Consider the following 20713-nt stretch of genomic DNA (forward strand, 5'->3'; position numbering starts at 1 on the left):
GAACAATGAACAATGAACCCAACTAAGTAGTAGGGCTACTGCTGAATTTAACACGAACAAGCAAAAGAGCAGGAGTGGCAGCAGAAGTATCCGCAATGGAGTGGACGGGGCGCCAGTCGGGAAAAGTAGGTGTGATAATCATTTAATGGCATTAAGCAGGGGGATTAAAATGCAGTTGAAGGTGTGACCCGATGGAAAGGTGATTCTTGAGTCAGTCGGAGCCGGAGGACAAAGGGCAACGGGCAGAGGGCAGAGGGCAATGGGCAAACAGCAGATGTTTCCATGACCTCAAGGAGCCGAGTGGCCAGACAAAGTGCGACTTAAGCTTATTAATATGCGCAGGAATTCAATTAAGAACGGAGCTACTGGAATGCACCTTGCGTTGATTGAGTGCCACTAGTGCAATCTATAATTCAGGCTCTGCCCACCCGGAGCATCTCGAGATCTCGATGTCAGCAGTCGTGTTCCATGCTGCACTGCATCCTCTGACGGCTTCACGACTTGTTTTACAGATATGCGCTTGCATATATCAATTTCAAACGTATCTACACAGAGGGAAAGTGGCAGTTTCTTTTCAGTAAAAATAGCCCCTACATGAATGCCATACTGAGCCTTAAATGCAGATACTGCAAAGGGATAGCCGTATTTGATGGATTAAGTGGCATAGTGGTATTTTTATAAGCCCGATTAATGTGTTGTTTCTCTCTGTGTATTCCCGCCGCAGTGTGCTGCCGTGCAGCGTTAGTTATGATGCCATCACAGATGCGGCCAACATGCGAGATGACTACAGGTGAGTGAGCCACGCGCATAGATGTAGGATGCGTTTGGATGGAGCATGGTTATTGTGTTCAGTTGGCATTGTATTTACTGGTATTGTGCGGACCCGTTAGTGGAGAAGGTCCTTTGTGAGGAGTCCGCAGCTGTCGCTTTGTTGAAAACTAATTTCAGGTGTCCCCTTCAACGTGTCAAAGGCGGCAGTCATTTCATTAACTTTCACTCTCACAATTCTTTCACTTTCGCTGAAACGTGACATTTGACTGCCGGCGCTAGATATCGCAACTTGGCCTTTTTCCCTTTACGACTAGGTTGGCCTGGCCAAAAGCAAAAGGGGAGGTCCTTGGAGGCCTTGGCCCAGGTCCCAGTTTATTACAGCCTTGGGCCAGAGTTACGAGCCACTTGGAAGGGGTACTGCCAGGGAATTCGCCATCGTCGTCGGGTTGAGAAGTGAAAATGGCGAAATTTGCATGTGCTGTAGGGTATGGGTTAGGTATCTCCGGTTTTGCTGCCGGCTGCCGGCTGCGGGTTAAATGCATCCATTTTATGTGCCTGTGCTCAGCCAGAATGGCAGAAATCGTCACTAAACATACACACCTGATGACTTCTTGGCGAGCAATTGTCAGAGGGCACAAAACGAGACACCTGTGTGCATACCTGATGAGCTCGTAATTGAGGTTGGCTTGTGGTTTATTTTTGGGCGATGATTGAGGCGATGTTTTGGTTGGGTTATTAGAGCCGCACTCTAATCGGCAGCAGACTGCAGGCAAAATGGGGATTATGTGGCTGGGTTTTGTGGTGGGAGCAAGGCAAATAAAATCTGGAATCAATTGATGTTGGCACACAAAGATGGAACTTCTCCTATGTTCAGGTTATCTGGCTACAATTCTAACACATTTTTAGTAACATCATTTTCTCTCCAAAACCGAGAATAAAAGCCAAACACATTTTCTATGCAAGTGCACAGCTGGAACATGTTTTGGCCCATTTTGAAAAACCATTTCGTTTTATAGCGCTGATTACAACTGCACTTGTTTCCTTTAAAACAGCGAGGAAGCCGAGGATGCCTCCAAATGGAACAATTTTGTGGAATCAATTAAGTCGAAATTAACAGTCAAACAGGTGGTGGATGGAGTTCGAGCCGGGGGATCCTTGTCCTTCGACTACTTGCTTCTAATCGTTACAGCCGAGTGAGTACACTGACCAAATTCGAAGTGAAATGCATAAACTACTAGGTATTAGCAAACAAAGTTCAGTCAAGATCCAAACATGTAGCCAATCGTTTTTAATATCTAACTAAAATATTTCAATATATTTATTTGAAATGAAATAGATACTAAAATCCTTTGAATTTATAAAAATAACAATGCATCGACAGAAGATATTTAAATAGACTATGAAATCCTTGGGATTTGCACCTTTTTACTTATCAGTGTGTCGAATGAGAGAGTTCGCAATAGGAATACCGCGGAATCCACCAGCTGACGGTGGGATGGTCAGCAGTCAGCAGTCAGCAGTAAAAGTAATCATTATGGGGCTCTACTTTCCAGCTCTTTGGCTGCCCTGGGCCTCGTGGAGAACAACGCCCCCAATATAGTGGCTGCCATGTTAGTTTCGCCGCTTATGGGTCCCGTAATGTCGATAACATTCGGCGCAATTATCTCCGACAAAGAACTAATGGTAAGTGCAGTTTCCCCTTATGGCTGTCGCTTTTTGTGCCGAACGGCGAATTGTGTAGCTGCGCGAAAAGCCATTCAAAACCACCGACGAAACGGCCAACAAAAGGAGAAGCATACATATGTGGCAAACTATACACTGCAATGTTGTGAAAAATGGAAAATGGAAAAGTGCAAATGGTTGCCAGGGGATGCGCAGTGCAGAGTGGGAATTTCCAAAAATCCATTTCACAGCGCGTTAAATGAAATCGTCAACACTCTCTTGCCCAGCGCGACTCTTCGACTGATTCTATGTGGTACTTTTGAGTGATTTATGAGCAAATGACATTTGGAAAATAATACAAAAAATTGCACCGAAAATTGCTATGCCAGTCCGTCCGTGGTGTCCTGTGTCCTGTACTCCAGCTGTCAGAATTCGCAGGCAGCCAACAGAAATATGGGGTTGTAGGGGGGTTTTGTGGGTTATTCCAGTCAAATGCATAGCGACATAGTGCTGATGTTTTGCAAATTTGCATCGCTTTGCGGTGTGGTAAATGGCAAAGTTGCTGAATTGTTTATTGACAGCGGTGGCCTGAAGAGGGCGTGGCCCTATGAAATATAAAAATGTTTGTTGTTTGTTCCGCCAAAAATTGGATGAAAAATTGGCTGTAACGCCAGCGACTGTTTGTGATGTGCATAAACACCTGGCGCATTCCTTAGCAGGCCTGCTGAATAGCGAAATATTTCTATCGCCCATTTATAGGGAGTGAATAAAAAGGTTGCACTGCTGAATGCCATAATACAAAGCCCTGTGCTGTAAATTACTGGGCTTAAAACCACACCTTGCGGCCGGGCAATCACTTTGTTCTCCCTGCTGGCTGACAGTCTGAAAAGTAAGTTAAGCTACTTAGAATTAAAGGACGCGGCACTTGGGACCGCATTCAGCGCAAAGCCAATAAAACTGAACTTTAACTGCAGTCGCCAGACGGCAGCTGCGCTCCAAAGTGTCATAATTGTCACCACCAGGTGGCGGGGTGGTGGTGAGGCGCTTATGCTGCGAGATAAGAACGTCTGTGTCCATAGTTTTCCCGCATCAAAGACGGCGGTTTGTGCTTAGTGTGCAAGCTGAGTGGTAAATGGGTGGATGGAACGCATCCGTGTACAAAAAGGGAGCACAACAAATAAAATAAGTGAAATAAAAATATAGGTTTAGATCTGTATAATCATCATTTCTGCCATTTCTAATGAAGAGACGGCTCAGTGCGATGGCTCTGTGCTTCTGGCCCGGAGGCAACTTGTTGTCTGCTGACACAATTTCCACCGCACTCCTGGCCACAAACACAGATACACACACACACACACATGCAGGCATAGAGACCGGGGATTCAGGATTCAGGATTCCAGGTGTCTTGCCGGCTGTTGACACCTGCGTCGTGTACTTCAATTAAATTTTAATTGAAATGAATATATTCGTGTGCGAACACATGCTAGTGTGCATCTTTTTTGTCGCCTCCTTCCTTTGTGAAGTGGCTCCAGCTGCGTCATCATAATCTTTGATAAAGCCGGCAAGGAAGTTGAAGCTGCAGGCAGCATTCGCCATAGATTGTGGTCACAAAAATGCCCAGGCAACCAGATATTAACGCAATGCCAGCTTTATTAAATTTACTTGCTTAATGCCAAATAATCAATTTGTGACTTTTGTCTTTCATTTTAAGCTGATAAACTATTATATAAAATATTAAAAGCCCACTGTTAATTCATGAAACTCCAGATCCCTGAGTTGTTTTGATTCCATTACATCTCCATCAAGTGTGCCATGGTCAGGGAAAAATGTTTTTAAAATACGCAAAAACCATGCCAACCGATTGAGGGCCATATTCATATGCAAAAGTGTTTAAACAATTTCACACAAAAATGCCAATTATAAACGATGACAAAAACGGCAACATCCAATGAGGCCAGTCAAAATTGATGGTAAACTATTAAAAATAATTGGCAGGAAAAAACTGCACCGGAATCTCCATAATATAGTGAAAACGAGTTGGATTTGCACATATTGCCAGCCGAGTTATTGAATAGCGATTTTTGCAAATATTTGCACGCCATTTAAAGTTGATTCGGACATGAATGTAATTTGTTTGCGCATTACGCATACGCAGCGTGGGTGCATCTGCATTGGGGTGGCTCACATTCGTATGCAAATTTTAAAGCTTCCATTTGCACTCCCACTCTTGTGAAGAAAATAATCTTAGGATCTTATCATTGGCTTAATACCTTATCTGCCTTATAATACTGAATGTTGCCTTTCAACCATTCATAACTTATGCTTATAGTAAACTTATATTAATCTGATATAAGTGATATTTTTCGAACACCCCAATATGCATATGCACACCTGCAAGTGGAAGGGGAACAGTAAACAAATTAGGAAATGTTTTCGCACCCCACTTAAATTGTTAAGCAAACTTTTTAAAGAGCATTTACTACTGGAAAGTGCGAACTTTCATCCCGCATACACGCACATATTTTCAGCATTCTTGCAACTTGTTAGCCGTGTGCTTTAAGCCTCAAGACAAGTTACTTTATATGTGCCGCAGTTGTGTTCGACTCGTAAAATGAGGGGAAATGAGGAAAAGACACCACCCACAAAACCACCCGGCTTGGAGTAGCAAGACGACATCATGTGGTTGACATTAGAGCGTTTTTCTTTTGTGTGTGCAGCTGCCAACAACAGTTTGCAGTTGTGTGGCTGCAAATTTGGGTTAACATGTCACGAATCTACTCGCAGTTGCTTGGCGCTTCAAAGTATGCAGCATTATCGCTTAAAGTGTCGTTGGCTGGGGTCCTTTGGCATTTAACTCGCTGTCTCGCCCCTAATTTCGGCTCTGCGTTTTCTATTGCCATTTTCCATTTTCCATTTTCCGTTTTCCATTTTCCATTTTGTATATTTCCAGAGAGTTGGCTTCCTTTGCCTTGGATTGGGCATGTTTATCTCCCTGCTGTTTGGCTTCATCTTCGGCCTGATCCTGGGCACCACCGAGATGCCCTGGGGCCAGAACTCCGACTGGCCCACGGAGGAGATGCGCGGCAGGTAAGGCCATTTGAGTAGCCCCACAAATCGGGGCCCAAATCAACGTCAATCCGGCCGAACAATTGGCTTAGATTGCGCAAAATGCCGCACGTCCGAATCAAATAGCTGGACCGCCAGAAACCATAAATTATTTCCCCTATATTCCACATATTGATTGTAATCAAATATGAACGACATTGCAGCAGTTGCGGTGTACGAAATCGTTAAAATTTCCAATTTCGATGTAGAATTTAATTAAGACATATTTTCGATTTGCGTTTGCCATAATTCTGTGAATCCAAAAACATTCCAGTGAGTCAGAAATCTAGACTGAACGATTGCTGTCTGTTTATTCAAATTCATCAAAGGAATAGCAGAGCAGAAGGTATGCAAGTGACACTCCAACAGGACTTTACCCTGGAAATCTATATCCTTTAATGTGCCTATCACAAAAACTGCCATCTGATTGCAATGTGAGTAACTCTTTAGATCTTTGATAGATGCAGGAACAGACAGACGCTAAAATCAATAACGCTTAACGATATGTAATTAGGCAGCATTACATCACAAGTCATTCATTTCGCAGAGTCATGAAGTGGGGCACTCTCAAAGCCCTCGACTTTCGAAAGTGAATTAGGAGTTTGTCGAAAATCCAAAATCCATTAAGTATGTTAATTAACCAGTGTCTCGCACAGCCACTTGCTTCACAGTAAGTCGGCAGCCGAATCTATGAGTGCGAATGTAACAAATTACTTGCAAATAATTCAAATAATCCAGGGCCCGCAGAAATGTGAGGCGTGTGCTCATTAGAGCGCCTGCAAGGCTTTCTAGGATGCTCTACCACTCCCCCAGAAAAAACACCCCGCCATTTCCCAGCCACTTGAGTCTATATATATGGGCACACATTTATTACGGCATCGTTTTTTGCCAAAGAAATCTTTAAGTCGCCACGCGCCGTCTGTGTAAATCTCCTCCAGCATTGGCATGGGTTTGGGCTTGGGCTTGGGTTTAGTCCACAATGGGCTTGGAGGACACAACACACACGCCCCCTGGCGGCTGAAATAGCAGCACAATAAATTAAGCTCAGCCACAGAATTTGCCGGAAGTTGCGTGAAATGAATGTGTGTCGGCAATTGTGTTAATTGCACAAAATAAATTGTTAAAATAATAATACACAATGCGAGCTGTTCGGCTGGTGCGGTGGCAAGATGCTCGGTTCTTCTGGCCTGACATCTAAATATACTTTATACATACACGTATGTACGAGTATATATCTCGGCATATCTCTATAATTAAGTGCCTTGGGTACATTGTGGTGCTTTATTGTTGGCCAAGGCCAGTCGAATGGCTCTGGCCAGACGGCACTCCATCGCCATCGCCATCGCCATCTCCATCTTCATTTCCATTTCCATCTCTATCATAATAATAGGCACACATAATGAATTTCTCCAGATTGCGTGTGCCACCTCACCGGTCGGTCATGCAATCAACGTGGATTTCCAATGGTCATCCCAGAATTTCATCCGCCCCGTTGTCATCGCTCACTGGCCTCAATAATTGTGTCACGTGGCGCGTGAAAATACGGCCTTGTCATTCGGTCCATTGGATTCGTGATAGCCAAGTGATGCGCCCACATAAGTAGAAAGTACTTAGGGACCTCCACCTTGCATACGAACATGTGCATCTCATTGGGCTTAATGAATTTAATATTTAGTTAACTTGTTGTTTTATTACTAAATAAGCACGGAAATGCTCACCGCGATAAGCTGGCGTTTCAATGAAACCATGATGAAAGCCTTAATTACATTAAAATTGATACACCAATCCACACAGGGTAATGCTATTTTAACTAGACAGCCAACTGCCCACACATTTGGCCCACTCTATTCACCATAAATAACCGCACCGAGCCAAATTAAATTTATGCCACTTTACTGCGGGGGCGTGCCAACACGCCCACATAGCTGCAACAGTCGGCAGATGCCACATGCAAGCCGGCGAAAATAATCAGTGCAAATGTCGTCGTGGGAGGATGCAAGCGTATACACAAGGTGGATGGAGTTTGTCTAGTTTGCAGTAGCTAAATATATTTTATTACTGCTCTACGCGGAGAACGGGGAATTTGCACACATTTTACGGCTGCCAACGAGCTCTGTTGATTATTACATTTTGAATGCAGAGCAAACCGAATTCCCATGGTCAGCTTAGTTAAATAAATCGCAATTAAAAGCAGAGCGTCTGTTCTGGGCGTTTTCCATTTTCCCTTGATATGAACGGAAAGTGGCAGAAGCCGAAGGGGTTTAAACGATTTTTTATCCAGCGCTAGAATCTGTCCCGCTGCGACCCACATCATGCCAATCTAGATGCTGTTTTGGCCTCATTTGCATTGTTTTCAATCTACGAATTTCCACCATAAACAATTTGCTGCAACAAATTTATGTATACGACTCGCCTAATGTTGGCGGCTATAATTGAGCGTAAATTGCCGACGTATAATAAAGTTGTTTTATGCATAAAAGTTAAATACTTGTATAACTCAAACTGCGGCGTTCATAAATAATACTCACACTTTCGTCGGCAAAAACCCACGAAAGCAAAGTAAAAGCGCCATTAATCAGTGAAAAGTTGGTCCCAGGTAAAAATCCCGGGTTTTCATATAGGCACAAGGCCGGGTCACAAATGAGGCGAATGAATCAAAAACGAGAGAGTTACGCAACTTGGCATAGCCAAGTCTTGAATACCCTTGCACCCTCACTAGAGTGGACCTTGTTATTAATTACATTTTAATAAATATTTTCGTATACTTAGGTCGAGCGCTATGCATTATAAAGTCAGTGCTTAGGCACTTAAACAATGAAGATAACAGATTTATTTATGCTTGGTTATCCAACAGAGCTTGTGAGCAGTGTTTTCCAGCCAAACAAAGTTAAATAAATGAAAGCATGGAAAATCAACATTGTCAGCCCAACACTGCGTATGAGTGATTAATTCAGATGCAAAGTGCTAGCACTAAAACCACTTTTCGTAGGCTCGCGCTTAGTTTGAGCTCACCCAGTACGGCGAAGTTAGGAATTATGTCTAATCAGGGACTCAAAGCCACGCTGGGGGTGGAGTGAACTTATCGGAGCAATTTGTAATACCCCAAAGAAGGGTATAAGGGCCAGGCGCGGTGAAAAGTTTGCCAACATTTCTCACCATTAAATGACTCTAACTCCTGACTCGTAAATGCCATGGGCGACCAGGCCGGTTTGGCGGAAGCGATAACAAAGCCGCTGACACTTGACAAACTTGCGCGAGTGTCAAAAAATCTCCGCGAAATGGTAGGCAGCTGAGGGCTGGGATGCTTCCAAGGTAAAAAAAAATAACTGAAAAAAATGAAAGAAAAAAAATGCCATCACCTGGCTTACGCGAAGTGAAGCATTGGCCCACCTGCTGACCCTGACACCAAGCGGCAGATAAGCAGTGTCTGCCACAGTTTCGGTCTCCTGGCTGGCCAAACATCCATCTTGATGTGACTTAATTTGGCGCCTTTTTCAACGGCTGTGGCATTTAGCTGCTGGGCGGGCATTTGTCATCCGCCGGCTGTTGTGTTTTTAATTAATTTTTACATTTTTACATTTTTACATTTCGTTCCCACTGTTTCGATGACCATTTCACAGTTGATTTCCCAATAATTTCTCCCCTTCCCGATCCGCAGGGGCAACGTGCGCGCCCTTTGGATGGGCGTCTTGTGGGCACTAACATCTGGCACTGGCGTGGCAGTGGCCTTGCTCCAGGGTTCCGCCGGTCCGCTGATCGGGGTCGCCATATCCGCCTCCCTGCTGCCGCCCGTCGTCAATTGTGTAAGTACCCCCCGTGGGCTGAAAATTATCTTAAATTAAATCAAATATCTGGAGGACCGAAAATAAGTCATCTTGGAGGGCTAAAAATGGGAATTATGGAAGGGGCGGGTCACTAGAACAAAGCGTTTTCAAAATAGGCCAAAATTAACCAATCTAATTATAAGATACGAGTATTAATTATACATAATTGTCCTTAAAGTTCACAGTCTAAAGTAATTTCACGTAATACGAAACATTTTTGTAAGGCTTGAAAGTTACAGCTTTACAATGAAACTTAAACTCGAATAAATAGTCGGTACCTTAATTAAGCCAATTGACATTCTATTTGGGTAAGTTGTGTACCAATGACTGTAGAAAAGTACAGCTTGTTTGTTTAATTACGAAATTGATTCTCCAGACAAAACCTCTCTTAACCAAAACATAAAATTTATTAAGTGCACATTTCGATTTACCTTAATTGATAATCCGTTACCTCCAGCAAGGAAACAGTATTCATCGTTTGTGAGTACACAGACTCATATTTACTCACAATGGTACATAACATATATGGCGCATATATCTACGTAGAAGCCCATTTAATAAGTGATTTTCCTTGGCCTTGAAAGCGGCTTCTCCATGGCAATTTTCCTCCCATTAGCATGCTATTAACAAAAGCCTCGATTCTGGCAACGATTGCGCAATGGATGTTTCATCATGAGTGAGCAGGTGCCGGAAATGACTTTGCCAGCAATATTTATGGCCATGCAGAGGCCCAAAAGCATTCCTCAAAATGCGAATAGAACAGGCTTCTAGAATTCCAATCGAATATATATACACTTCGGTCAGTCGCATGGAAAATTGCGAAATTCCCATTTATATTATGCTCCGTTTATATTTTGACTCCACTCGAATTTTCTACCATCGATGATCATCGCCTAAGGCCAAATTGATATATAAAGACTTGTATATATGCTTGAGCTGCCGCAAACATGGTCGAAACTTCGAAGTGGCCAAGTATCCGAGGCGATGTAACGCACTTAAAGACCAAAATGCAAAACGGGGCTAGAAGTTTTTCGGCTCGGCTAATACTTTTGGGTCCTTCGAGTGAGTTTCACCATAAATTAGGCCGAAATACAATTTGCTGATTAATCTGAAGTGCATTGCCCAAAAACTTTCGCCCATAAATCTGTCCAACAGGCCAACAGGCCAACAGGCAGAGCAGTCGCAGCCCGGGTATAAAGATGGTTCTCAGCTGTTTTACCACTTGGTGCGGCGCAGCCACAACGAGTGCATAAATTTCGACCCAATTTTCAAGTGCAAATTGCGAATGCGAATCTGAATCAGAATCCCCAAGCTGCTGGCGGATGTTGCGTAAAATTATAAAGCAAGTGCGAGGCCGAGTTGTCGGCTCCTCGCAGATGGGAAGTGCATGCGAAAACTAGGAAAAAGCACAGGAACCGGCAGGCCAAGTGCCACACAAACTGGCAGACAAACAGCCCGGCTGGATGGCATTTATCAATGGTGACAGTGGGACAAAGGCGCCGCCGGGAGGCGTGTTCCACAACCATGACAAAATGATGCAAAGAGCGAATTATGGACGCCGGGAAGGGGCATTCCACCAACACCCCCCACATTGCCCCAACTTTAAGCGGCCAAAACAATGGCGCTGAAATCGCTTAATCATGCCGGCCGAGCTGCGGTCGAGCATGTGTGCCAGTGTCGCTCCAACTTCGCGTTATCCTGCGAAAAGTGCTCCATACTCGTGCATGCGAGTATGAGCTGAATAAATCAGTGGCACGCACTGAGGCCGAAGGAGCAACCTTTGTCCATGTTTTCTCAGCTCTCTTCCCCTTTTTTACTCCAGCAGCAAGGAGCGTGTTACAATTAATTGCCTGCTGTCTGGCCCTAAGGCAGTGTCGCGGCCAACAGAGCGTATGAGTAATTTCCAGAGCTCGCCAACTGCTCGCATTTCACATCCCGAGGTGCCGTGAACATTGCAGCTGGGAAAGTAAACTGCAGCGCAGCGGCGCAATAATTGCAACTCTTAATTTTGGCTTATTAAATTGCCAGCGACCTTATTTATGTGGCATGTACATGAACTCCAATGCCATAAAGCGGTCTGCAACGCCTTTACTTTCGAATCCGAGCACGCAATAATTTACCCAGAAACAGTCGTAAATTCGAATAATAGCGAAAATAGAAAGTAAGTCGGGCAAAAGAAAAGTCATGAGCCCGCACACAAATGGAAAAACAAACACACTCCAGCAGATTTGTGGATTTCACAGCGGCGGCTGAGTTACTAGCAGCATAATGATGTAAATTTCACGAACTGTAATTGCTAAATAAGAAATGATATCTGTAAAATTTGGGCTACATCGGTGTATTATCTCTTGAATTGTTCCATTATGAAAGCTTAACTTCAGTTTTACTGCATACCTTTATGAATAGTATTATCCCTATAATACACACATTTAACAGGCGATAGGAGATAACGATAAAGCCTGAGCTTATAAGTTTATTTTTTTGGGGTGGTACAATGATGAGTCGATCTTATCGGTCGCCATTGTGGCCCCAATAGTACGTGGGTTTATATAGAAATGGCACGCACTTCCGGACTTGCTGAGCAATGTGCTGAGTCATTATAATTTATAATAGCACAGAGAAGGATACAGAGCGAAATCGCAAAAAATACGAAGAGGAGAACGAACTGAAAATGCGACAATGGAGTTCTATCTACGAGTGGGTGGTGGGTGGTGGGGGCGATAGTGTGGCGCCCACACATGCCGCAAAGTTATGGCAATTCAAGGCCGGCAGCCTCTGCTTGGTATGCCAACGGGAGTGCCATCTAACCGGAACTGGGCACGCGGCGACCTTATGACCTCGAACCGAACCGCACACATGACCATGGGAGTGGAACTTCAAAGTCACAGCTACCCATGCTCTTGCTCTTTTTGCGCCTGTGTTGCAGGGTCTCTTCTGGTCACTGGCCTGCATTTGGCTCATCTACCCGGAGAAGCGGATTCCGCACTTGAAGAACGAGGCGATGAACTCGACTAGCGCATACCCCTTCCTCTACACCAACTATCTGCCCACCGAGTTCCTGATCAATGGCATCGTGTCCGCCTGCCTGACCATCGTGAATGTCATTTGCATATTTATCACGGCCATAATCGTATTGAAAATTAAGGAGGTCTCGGCGCCATATACCGCCAGTCCGGACTTAAAGCGGTGAGTAGACAATTCTGCCACTTTGCAGGCGTATTTTAGTCGATGGCGACATGTAGTCGATGTTTTTCTGGGAAAAGTCTAGGGTGGGCCTTGCTGAGACTGTAATAAATATTTTTAATGAGGCACTGCAGCGTACTGAAATTTATATGTAATAATCGGTTGGTATTATGAGCTTTCGAAGAAAATAATGATTTAAAACGATTTAAAATAATACATTGATTCTGTGTAAGAATTGAATTGAATCGGAGTTATAATAATATTTAATCTTGGTTTGTGTATTTCTTGTTTTTGTGGGAATAATAAAGTTGTATAAATTGTTAAGAAGATATCTCAAATGATCAACATATCCAAACTGCCCAACAAGTGCGGCTCAAAACTAAAAAACAAGGTCCACCCTGGAAAACATATTATGTATGAATAGCAGCAAATTAAAAATGTGCACAGCGAGATGCGCTGGAGTGTGTTTAATGACGACGGAGCAAGTGCTTTTGAGCTTATCATTTCCGTAATGTGCGCTTGGTCAGTTGCCCATTAGTAAGTGTAATTAATAACGACAACAGAGACAGAGACAAAATCACAATGGCCAACAAAATGTGTTGCCCGATTGTTCTGCAAGAGCAGCCCAGTTAATACCCATTTAAAATGCACATCTATTAGCATGCGAATTATAGTATATAGTATGTCAACATTGCCGTTGACTGAATCTACGATGGGTTAATAAATCAGATCTTGTCTGCTTTGTGTATTAAGCCCATCTTAGATTGCTCCGTACAAACAGTGAGTAAACACGTAGGACCAACTTGTTTGGGGGAAATTAACCCATATTGCTCAACACTTGCCACATCCTGGACATTTAAATCAATGAAGGAGCTGAATCCTTTGCGATTCTGAAGTTGTAATTTTGGGAAAAGCATTTCCACCCGACTTTGAATTGGAATTTTGAGTTTTTAGGCCCAGCAATTTGTTATTTACTTACTTTACTAACTTTTAACAGGCTGTCTGCACAAGTGACTAGCTTAAAACATGATATATCGCGTAATTAACTAACTGATTTCGCGATTCTATTCCGTCCCCGTCGCGTGTCGAAGTGGCCGAGTGGCAATCTAAATGAAAACAAATGCCCCCTCGCCAGCTCGGCTGACAAATGGGGATCTACGCTCCAAGTCTGCGTCTCAGTCTGCCCCAGACATGTGTCTTTAATTTCCCCAAAGTGACGCATTAAATTGCTTTAAGCGAGGACTAGGCTTTCGTCAACAACACAGCATACATATTCATACACGCACACATACACACTCGGTCCGCATAAACGAAACGGCCCGCGAAAGTGTGCTACAATTTTATTTCGCTGCTGCCGCTTGCGACATCCTTTTTATTATTATAGTGCACATACATATGTATGAATGTCCTGTGACTGTTCCAACGTTTATTTAAGCACGCTCACGCTCGTTTGCCCATTTGTTTGACTTGTTTGTGTAGCTTTTAGGAATTGTGTGTACTTTGTGCATACCCTTCGCAGAGGATACCATCGTTTTGATCTGTATCCTGCACAACAGCCAGCCGAATATTGACCATATTGGCTCACCCAAAACAAAGCCACTGGAATCGGATTTCTATATAAGCCGGCCACTAGAAGAAACGGCTATCCTGCAATCCGAATACGATGCCATTTGTTAGACTCACTCGGCTCCACTGTTAGCCGAGAGTCCTGGTTCTGGAAATGGGAAAAGCATGGGCAGCAGGACCAAAAACAAAAGCAAAAATGAGAAAAAGGGATTCCCAGGGCCGGGCTCTTTCCGCAGGCTGTTGCATTACGCATAAAGTGCATGATTTCATATTTATTTGTTGTTACTCGTATACCCGGGAACCATCCAGTTTGCTCGACTCTGGCGAATTGGTTTTGTTTTCATTGCTGCGGTTTTCTTTTGACAGCGGTTTATGGTTGCGAATTTCTTGTCTCCGCCAGTTCAAAATGATTTTTATGGGTCCTCTGTCCGACGAGAGAGCAACTCCTATGCCAACATAAATGGGGACAGTTGCTGCCGGAAGCCCGAAGGTTATTTCCTATAATAGAAAAAGTTTCCCGATAGGGGCTGAGTAAAATTAAACTAAAACTTTGGCAACAAAAAATCCTGCATCGCCAATCATTCAAGACACAGTTTTACAGCTCTTTTACAGTGCAATTTTATTGGGGAAGTGGGAAACTATAAAACTTAATTAGAAGAGAGCACGTCATTTTTGAAGCTTAATATTATACTTTGTTATCAGACGAGCATTATCTTAAGAACATGGAATTTCTATATTTTTTCCAAAGGTTCTATGTAGGTTGCTTTGTATTATGTATTAGTTGCCTTTAAATGAATGAGTAGGACACTTTCCAATGGATTTATCTGTGCAAACAGCAACATTAACTTTTAAACAAATTTTCCCCTTTAATATACGAATTAATTAAGCTGAATCATTATCCACTGTATTCTTCTATGCACGCAACAAAATGTACGTCGATTTTAAAATAAATTTCCTCCTACACGCAGATTTTGGGAAACAGATCTTCGCACCGTTCGCAAAACGAATCGCTCAACAATGCGGCATCCTCGCAGCCGCAGCTCGGTGGCCGGAGGTCCTGGAGGACATGGAGGGATGGGCACCGTCAGGGGCATGGACAAGTTCAGCGGGTGAGTCGCGGGGCGGACACACATTCAGATGGGGAAAAGAGCTCTTTTGGGACCGGCCGACCCTGAACCAATTCTCATATTTCGCATATCCTTTACAATTCCGTTTTTGTTGAATAATTGCGCCCGGCCGTGTGTGCCAACTCAAACCTATACTCATTCCCACACGCAGACTCATACTCATACTCACACTCACACTCATACTCACACTCATACTCACACTCATACTCATCCTCATGAAAACATGTCCTGGGGGCAAGTCAATTTACTCCCAACATTTGTCTGGCCAAAATGCTTGAACGCAATCTGAAAAGGTAAATAATGAAGGTATTTATGTCGTCAGAGTGCGAATGTTGCGCCCACGCCGCCTAGTCCATAAATAAATATATGCTGCACATTCCGTGAAATATTTATCGCATAATTGAAATCATTGGCGCGTATTTATGGCGGTCTTAGGCAAACGCAAATGCGAAAAAGAAACAAATGGCTATAAAATATGGAAGGAAAAATGCAGCTGAATGTTGGAAGCTACCCAAGTAGCTGAATACACGTATTCTGAAAATCTGCTTCAAACGCCCATACAATTTGAATGCTTTTTCAGCTTTTATGCTGGTATGCTTGTAAATTAATTAAAAGCAACTGAATCGATTTACATGTTTGTACACGCAAACAGCTCTAATTTCGATTGACCATTGGGCGGATTGAAAACGAGCATTCGCTTTAAATGAGTCTAAAGTAAACAAGTTGATACCTGAAAATGCGTTGGGAAAAAATTGAACAATGCAAATTCATGCAACAAATTAACACACGGCTGTGAGCTTTTTAATTTAGCACAAAATGCCAGCACCATTTGTTTACACGAAACTAACAAAAAGCCATAAATGTTTTGGTCCACAACGGGCGGATCCATTTCCGCTCCGACGCGTCATTCAAAGTTCGTGGCATTGTTGCACAAAATGAACACTTGTTTGCCCCGCCCCTTCCCCATTCCCAGGGGCGCCCACTACCACGGCCTGGACGAGCGGGATGCCCAGATGGACAATGCCCTGGAAAGGGCTCTGGCCCAGGCCGAGAACGATGCCACGTTCAGGAAGGTCAAGCGGATGAGCTACTCGAGCAATGCGGCTGGTGAGGTGAGCAATGTACTATATCTATGTATATCATCTTGATATAATTGTACAGAATATATATGTATCTATTCTTGAGAGTGGCAGAACAACAATTTTAGTTTTGACTTTCCTTAAAATAATAATTTATTACGGGCCCAATTTGAAATTGAATTGAATACTTAAACTAAAGTTGGTTAGGAGTACAGGGTAGCAGTGCCGTGTCATGGTGGTTCTCATCCTAGAGCGATCATAGTCGAGTGTTTAGAAGAATTTGGAGGTTTTGCTGCTCTTGTTCCTGCGACGGTTGGTCCTCCTCTTAATGATCCTCTTCGGGTGTTTCACCTTCCGCTTGTAGACCCTCTTGACTCGCCTCTTGCCACCTTTTCCAGTGCCTCCAGTGCTTCCAGATGCGGCGGTGGTCGTATCGGTGCCTGCAGTGGCGGCGGTGGTGCTTTCTGCGGCGCCACCGGCAATTGTGCTCGATTCTGCGTCAGCTGGGGGGGCCGCAGTCACCGGAGCGACTGTGACACAATCGGGTGCATCCGCATTCGCAGGAAGTGTACAATCGGTGCAAGTCGGATCGGTTGCATCTGTGGCACAGGAGACGGCTAGCCCAACTGGAAGATGAGCCAGGAAGATGGTCACCAAGAGGGAGCCCACGATAAGTAGTGATGTCCTCATGTTGCTGGTAGTTGCTGCAGATGGCGAATGATAATCTTTCCCTGGCAGATTCATCGCTTTTATAGCAACTCCGCCACCGCTTGATTCCAATTCGCAAGTGTACACAAGTGTGCTATATGTTGTAGCCAGTTTTCGCACTCTTTCACTGTTTGATTACGCATTGTGCCTAAGATTGGACCTAACATTCGGATCAAACAAAATATTTGACAGGTTCTGTTCAAGAATGGATGAATGGGCATTTGCTGTAGTGATATAATACCATATATTACCATATATTTGCACAGTTGCTACCATAATCTGTTTGCATGGCATCAATCGATTTTTGAAATTAAACTGTCAAGCACATCTGTTGTGTTTATTGCTGCCGAAACTAAGAGCTGCCTTTACGAATGTACTTTAATAATCTAGTTTTCGATCGATTCAAGTTTTGCCAAATTTCGGGGCCGGGAAGTCCCTTCAAATTGCATTTCTCATAGACCCAAGGAAAGGAAGGGCAACCAGCATTTAAGCTTAATTGCCGGCAATTATTTGGCGGATGGGCAGAGAGCAGACGTTGGCCAACTGACCTCAATCATTAGTTGATAAGCCCTGCGAGGCGGACAAGAAAATGCACGGCGACCGGGAAAAAGTGCCGGCCAAAAGATGCGACAATAAACCAAGTTGGGAAGATCATAAATCAAGGGAGCCCAGAATGGGAAGGCAAAAGAAGGGGTCACTTGGGGCAGCTGCAAGGAAAAAACGGAGCAGCAGGGCCACAACTGAGTAGTTGAAAATCATGTAAGATTTATAGTTAAGCCAGATGAACCTGTTGCAAGACGAAAATAAGCTCCTTTCGGTTTTTATGCACTAGATGAAACTATACCCACTGGGCAATATCTTCATTTTGTAGCATGAACTTAAGACCTTGCCATTGAGTTTCGTTCAGTGTGTTGCCTTTTTCAGCGGGAAAATCATACTTAACCAGATCTGCATGTCCCATCACCTTGCTGAATTCGCTAATGACACTTAATCTGTCTTTCACTCGCCTAGATCCATAATCATAGAACTTGGGTGGGAGAAACTTTCTTAATTTCCTGCTTAAGAGGCAGACGAGCGCCTCAATTAAAACTCGCCGGCAAGCAGCATTCAAAAGCCAGCCAAGCGTCGATTGCCACAAATCAACTTCTACATTAATTCGTTTCCAGGCGGGGAAAAAAATGTGGGAGGTTGGTGGAACCTGGTTCGTGGTGGTTGGCTGGTGGTGGGTGGTCTTGGGCCAAGAAACTCGAGTGGCTGGCAAACTGACATGCTCCAAATATTTCGAGAGACAGCCACCAAATAGCCGAGTGGCATGCAAAACAAACTTGCAAAGCCTACGAACATCACCACCACCACGCCCTCTGGCGGCAGCTTGTAATCAGTTTAAAGTGAGTCCTGGCCACTAAAACTCAATTAACCCCATTTGAATGGAGCACGAGGCAATTGAAAAAACACAGAAAACATGAAATGAAAACGAAAACGAAGCGAAGAGCGAGCAAATCAAGGCAAAAGATTAAAAACGGAAATGGTCGCCCATTGAGAAAGGGTGGTTGGATGGTGGGATGGACGAATGGAAGGATGGATGGCTGGATGGCTGGATGGATGGATGGATGGATGGGTGGATGGGTGGATGGGTGAAAGGACGGAATGGTGGATGGGTGGATGGGTGGGTTGCTCAGTTGGTTGCCAAAGGTTGGCAGCATTTTTCACTTAAAACCGCATTGATACTCAATTACCAAGTCGCCAGTCGACCTCCCCGCAGGTTGGACAAAACAAACGGCGGACGCGGAGCCCAGGAAAACGGAAGCACTTTGCAACGGAAATGAAACATCAATTAAAGTCGCACACCGAGCAGCGAATCCTTCGAAGGCGAAGTGTGGCAGGCTGGAAACTGTTGGCCGCCCATCCGCCAGTCAGCCTCCTCTTCGTCCTTCGTCCTTCGACCTCCGGTGCAACCAGGCACTTGGAAGCCGCTCCAGAGCGAACACTTGTTCGGTTGCCACAGGGCCTAAGGGCACATTTCGTTAGTTTTTATTGCTTAATTGTAATTTCGCATATGGGAAAACGGAAAGTTTAATTGGCTCCGCTGAAGTATCAGTCCTGAAGTCTCACAGGCGATTTATTAGGAAGGGTTGGGAGTTGGGAGCCAAGGAGAGAATGCCAATCTAATTGGGTACAGGGAAAAATGCAGCTATTTTTCTTTCAAAGTGTTGCGATATAACTTCATTAATATACTGATGTTTTCTTGATACTTGATGTTTTCAGTTAACCGAGCGACTGGCAAAGATAGCCGGCCTAAACCGCCTCAAGACAGAAGGTGACCCCGGACAGACGGGATCGGGCAGTCTGTCTGGCAGTCGAATGAACTCCATTCCGAACTCCCAGCTGAATGTGGACCTGAAGGCGCTGGACAAGCTGGTTAGCACTCTTCTGGAGCAGCACACATCCGGTGCCAAGGGAGCCACTTCCTTTAAGCCGGAAACGGGCACCCGTACTCCTCCGCTGCAGCGTATGGCCTCCAAGAAGCTGAACCGCTGGCGCCCACTCTCCCGATCCGCCCACAGCTACAAGCGCCACGAGAGCAGTGATCTCATCGGTGGTAGCTTCACCCAGCTCATGGAGCGCGTGGATCCGCCGGCGACTTCCGTCCAACATCCGCCCAACATGCCCACGATCATGGAGAGCAGCGCTGGCAGTCCAGTCAGTCCGGCTCCGAACAATGCCCAGCAGCAGGCGGGTCATCCGCCCATGTGGACTGCATCCTTGGACGCCACTCCAGGAGCGGTGAGAAATGTCCTGCACGGAGCAGCTAGTGGGGCCAGAAGTGAGCCCGAGGATCAGCTCAATTTGACGCAAAACTATGTGGGCTAAGCCTTGCTTTTTTATTGTAAACCATAATATTCAAAGGCTTGGTTCTAAAAATCATTATCTAAAGATGTTGTTGTTATAAATAAAAATACTTGTGCTACAAATTATGTAGGTATTATGATTCTTGATGATGCTTGTTAGTTTACATATAATAGCTTATAGTTTACATATGTGCTTCGATTGCGCATACTTTCAATGAAACATGCCCAAATATTTTATACCAACATATTTTTTTCACGCTATCTAAATACTTATTGACCTACTTACTTTCCGAGAAGTAACATTTGAGTAAGCAAATAATAATAACACATTGAATACAAATACTTCTGTTCCCCTCTAAGAAGCAATTTCGTTTGTGTGACTTTAAAGACTTAAGTGTATCTAGAGCTCACCTGTCTTTCCATAACGCCCGACAACTGCTCCCGGTCGGCATGGCGATAGTAACCTGTAAGATTGGCACCCAGTCGCATGGTCACCTCATATCGGGTTTTTCCACTGCGTGCCGCATTCCGGTTTCCTTTGGGAGCGGAATAGCTCTGGCCAGGAGGGGAGACGGAGCGGCCAAAATTGTCAAAGTCGCAGGCCTGGTGGCACTCGATGGAGCTGGAGTTGCTGGTGCAGCCTGAAAGGATGGAAAACATTTGGTAATTGCTTCCATAAAAGGTCGAATCTGAGACATGGATGTGGATGAGTGGCTGTGGACCAACACCTGTGGCAACATCGAGCGAATGGGCGGGAAGGAGGCGCTCTTGCATTTGCCACAAGAAGAATCCTTTAAATCTCCTTGGGGCATGGAGCTGAATAAAGGACATAACATCAT

The 20713-nt window shown here is 44.4% G+C and overlaps 3 protein-coding genes across 3 annotated transcripts in view; 1 reads left to right on the forward strand and 2 right to left on the reverse strand.

Annotated features, from left to right (window-relative positions):
- Positions 1-19988, forward strand: part of LOC6541549 — a 31172-nt gene extending 11184 nt beyond the window's left edge. The window contains exons 5-13 of the mRNA XM_001969364.3: positions 725-790; positions 1824-1964; positions 2325-2454; positions 5384-5520; positions 9197-9341; positions 12289-12548; positions 15080-15220; positions 16212-16350; positions 19291-19988. Of these exons, the coding sequence (XP_001969400.2) occupies positions 725-790; positions 1824-1964; positions 2325-2454; positions 5384-5520; positions 9197-9341; positions 12289-12548; positions 15080-15220; positions 16212-16350; positions 19291-19896 (1765 nt within the window). The 3' untranslated portion in view covers positions 19897-19988. The remainder of the gene's footprint in view (positions 1-724; positions 791-1823; positions 1965-2324; positions 2455-5383; positions 5521-9196; positions 9342-12288; positions 12549-15079; positions 15221-16211; positions 16351-19290) is intronic.
- Positions 1-20713, reverse strand: part of LOC6542676 — a 73837-nt gene that overhangs the window by 42197 nt on the left and 10927 nt on the right. The window contains exon 4 of the mRNA XM_001969360.3: positions 20286-20515. Coding sequence (XP_001969396.2) covers positions 20286-20515 — 230 coding nt within the window. The remainder of the gene's footprint in view (positions 1-20285; positions 20516-20713) is intronic.
- Positions 16588-17013, reverse strand: LOC6543426. The gene has a single exon (XM_001969365.3). The coding sequence runs from the start codon at positions 17005-17007 to the stop codon at positions 16588-16590; it is 420 nt and encodes a 139-aa protein (XP_001969401.2). The 5' UTR covers positions 17008-17013.

This window comes from Drosophila erecta, unplaced genomic scaffold (assembly GCF_003286155.1).
Source record: "Drosophila erecta strain 14021-0224.00,06,07 unplaced genomic scaffold, DereRS2 tig00000055-arrow-pilon, whole genome shotgun sequence".
NCBI classification, from domain to species: Eukaryota; Metazoa; Arthropoda; class Insecta; order Diptera; family Drosophilidae; genus Drosophila; species Drosophila erecta.

What these genes read in the sequence shown, in the direction of transcription:
- LOC6543426 (XM_001969365.3), bottom strand. Translation starts at nt 17,007, where the DNA reads ATGAGGACATCACTACTTATCGTGGGCTCCCTCTTGGTGACCATCTTC.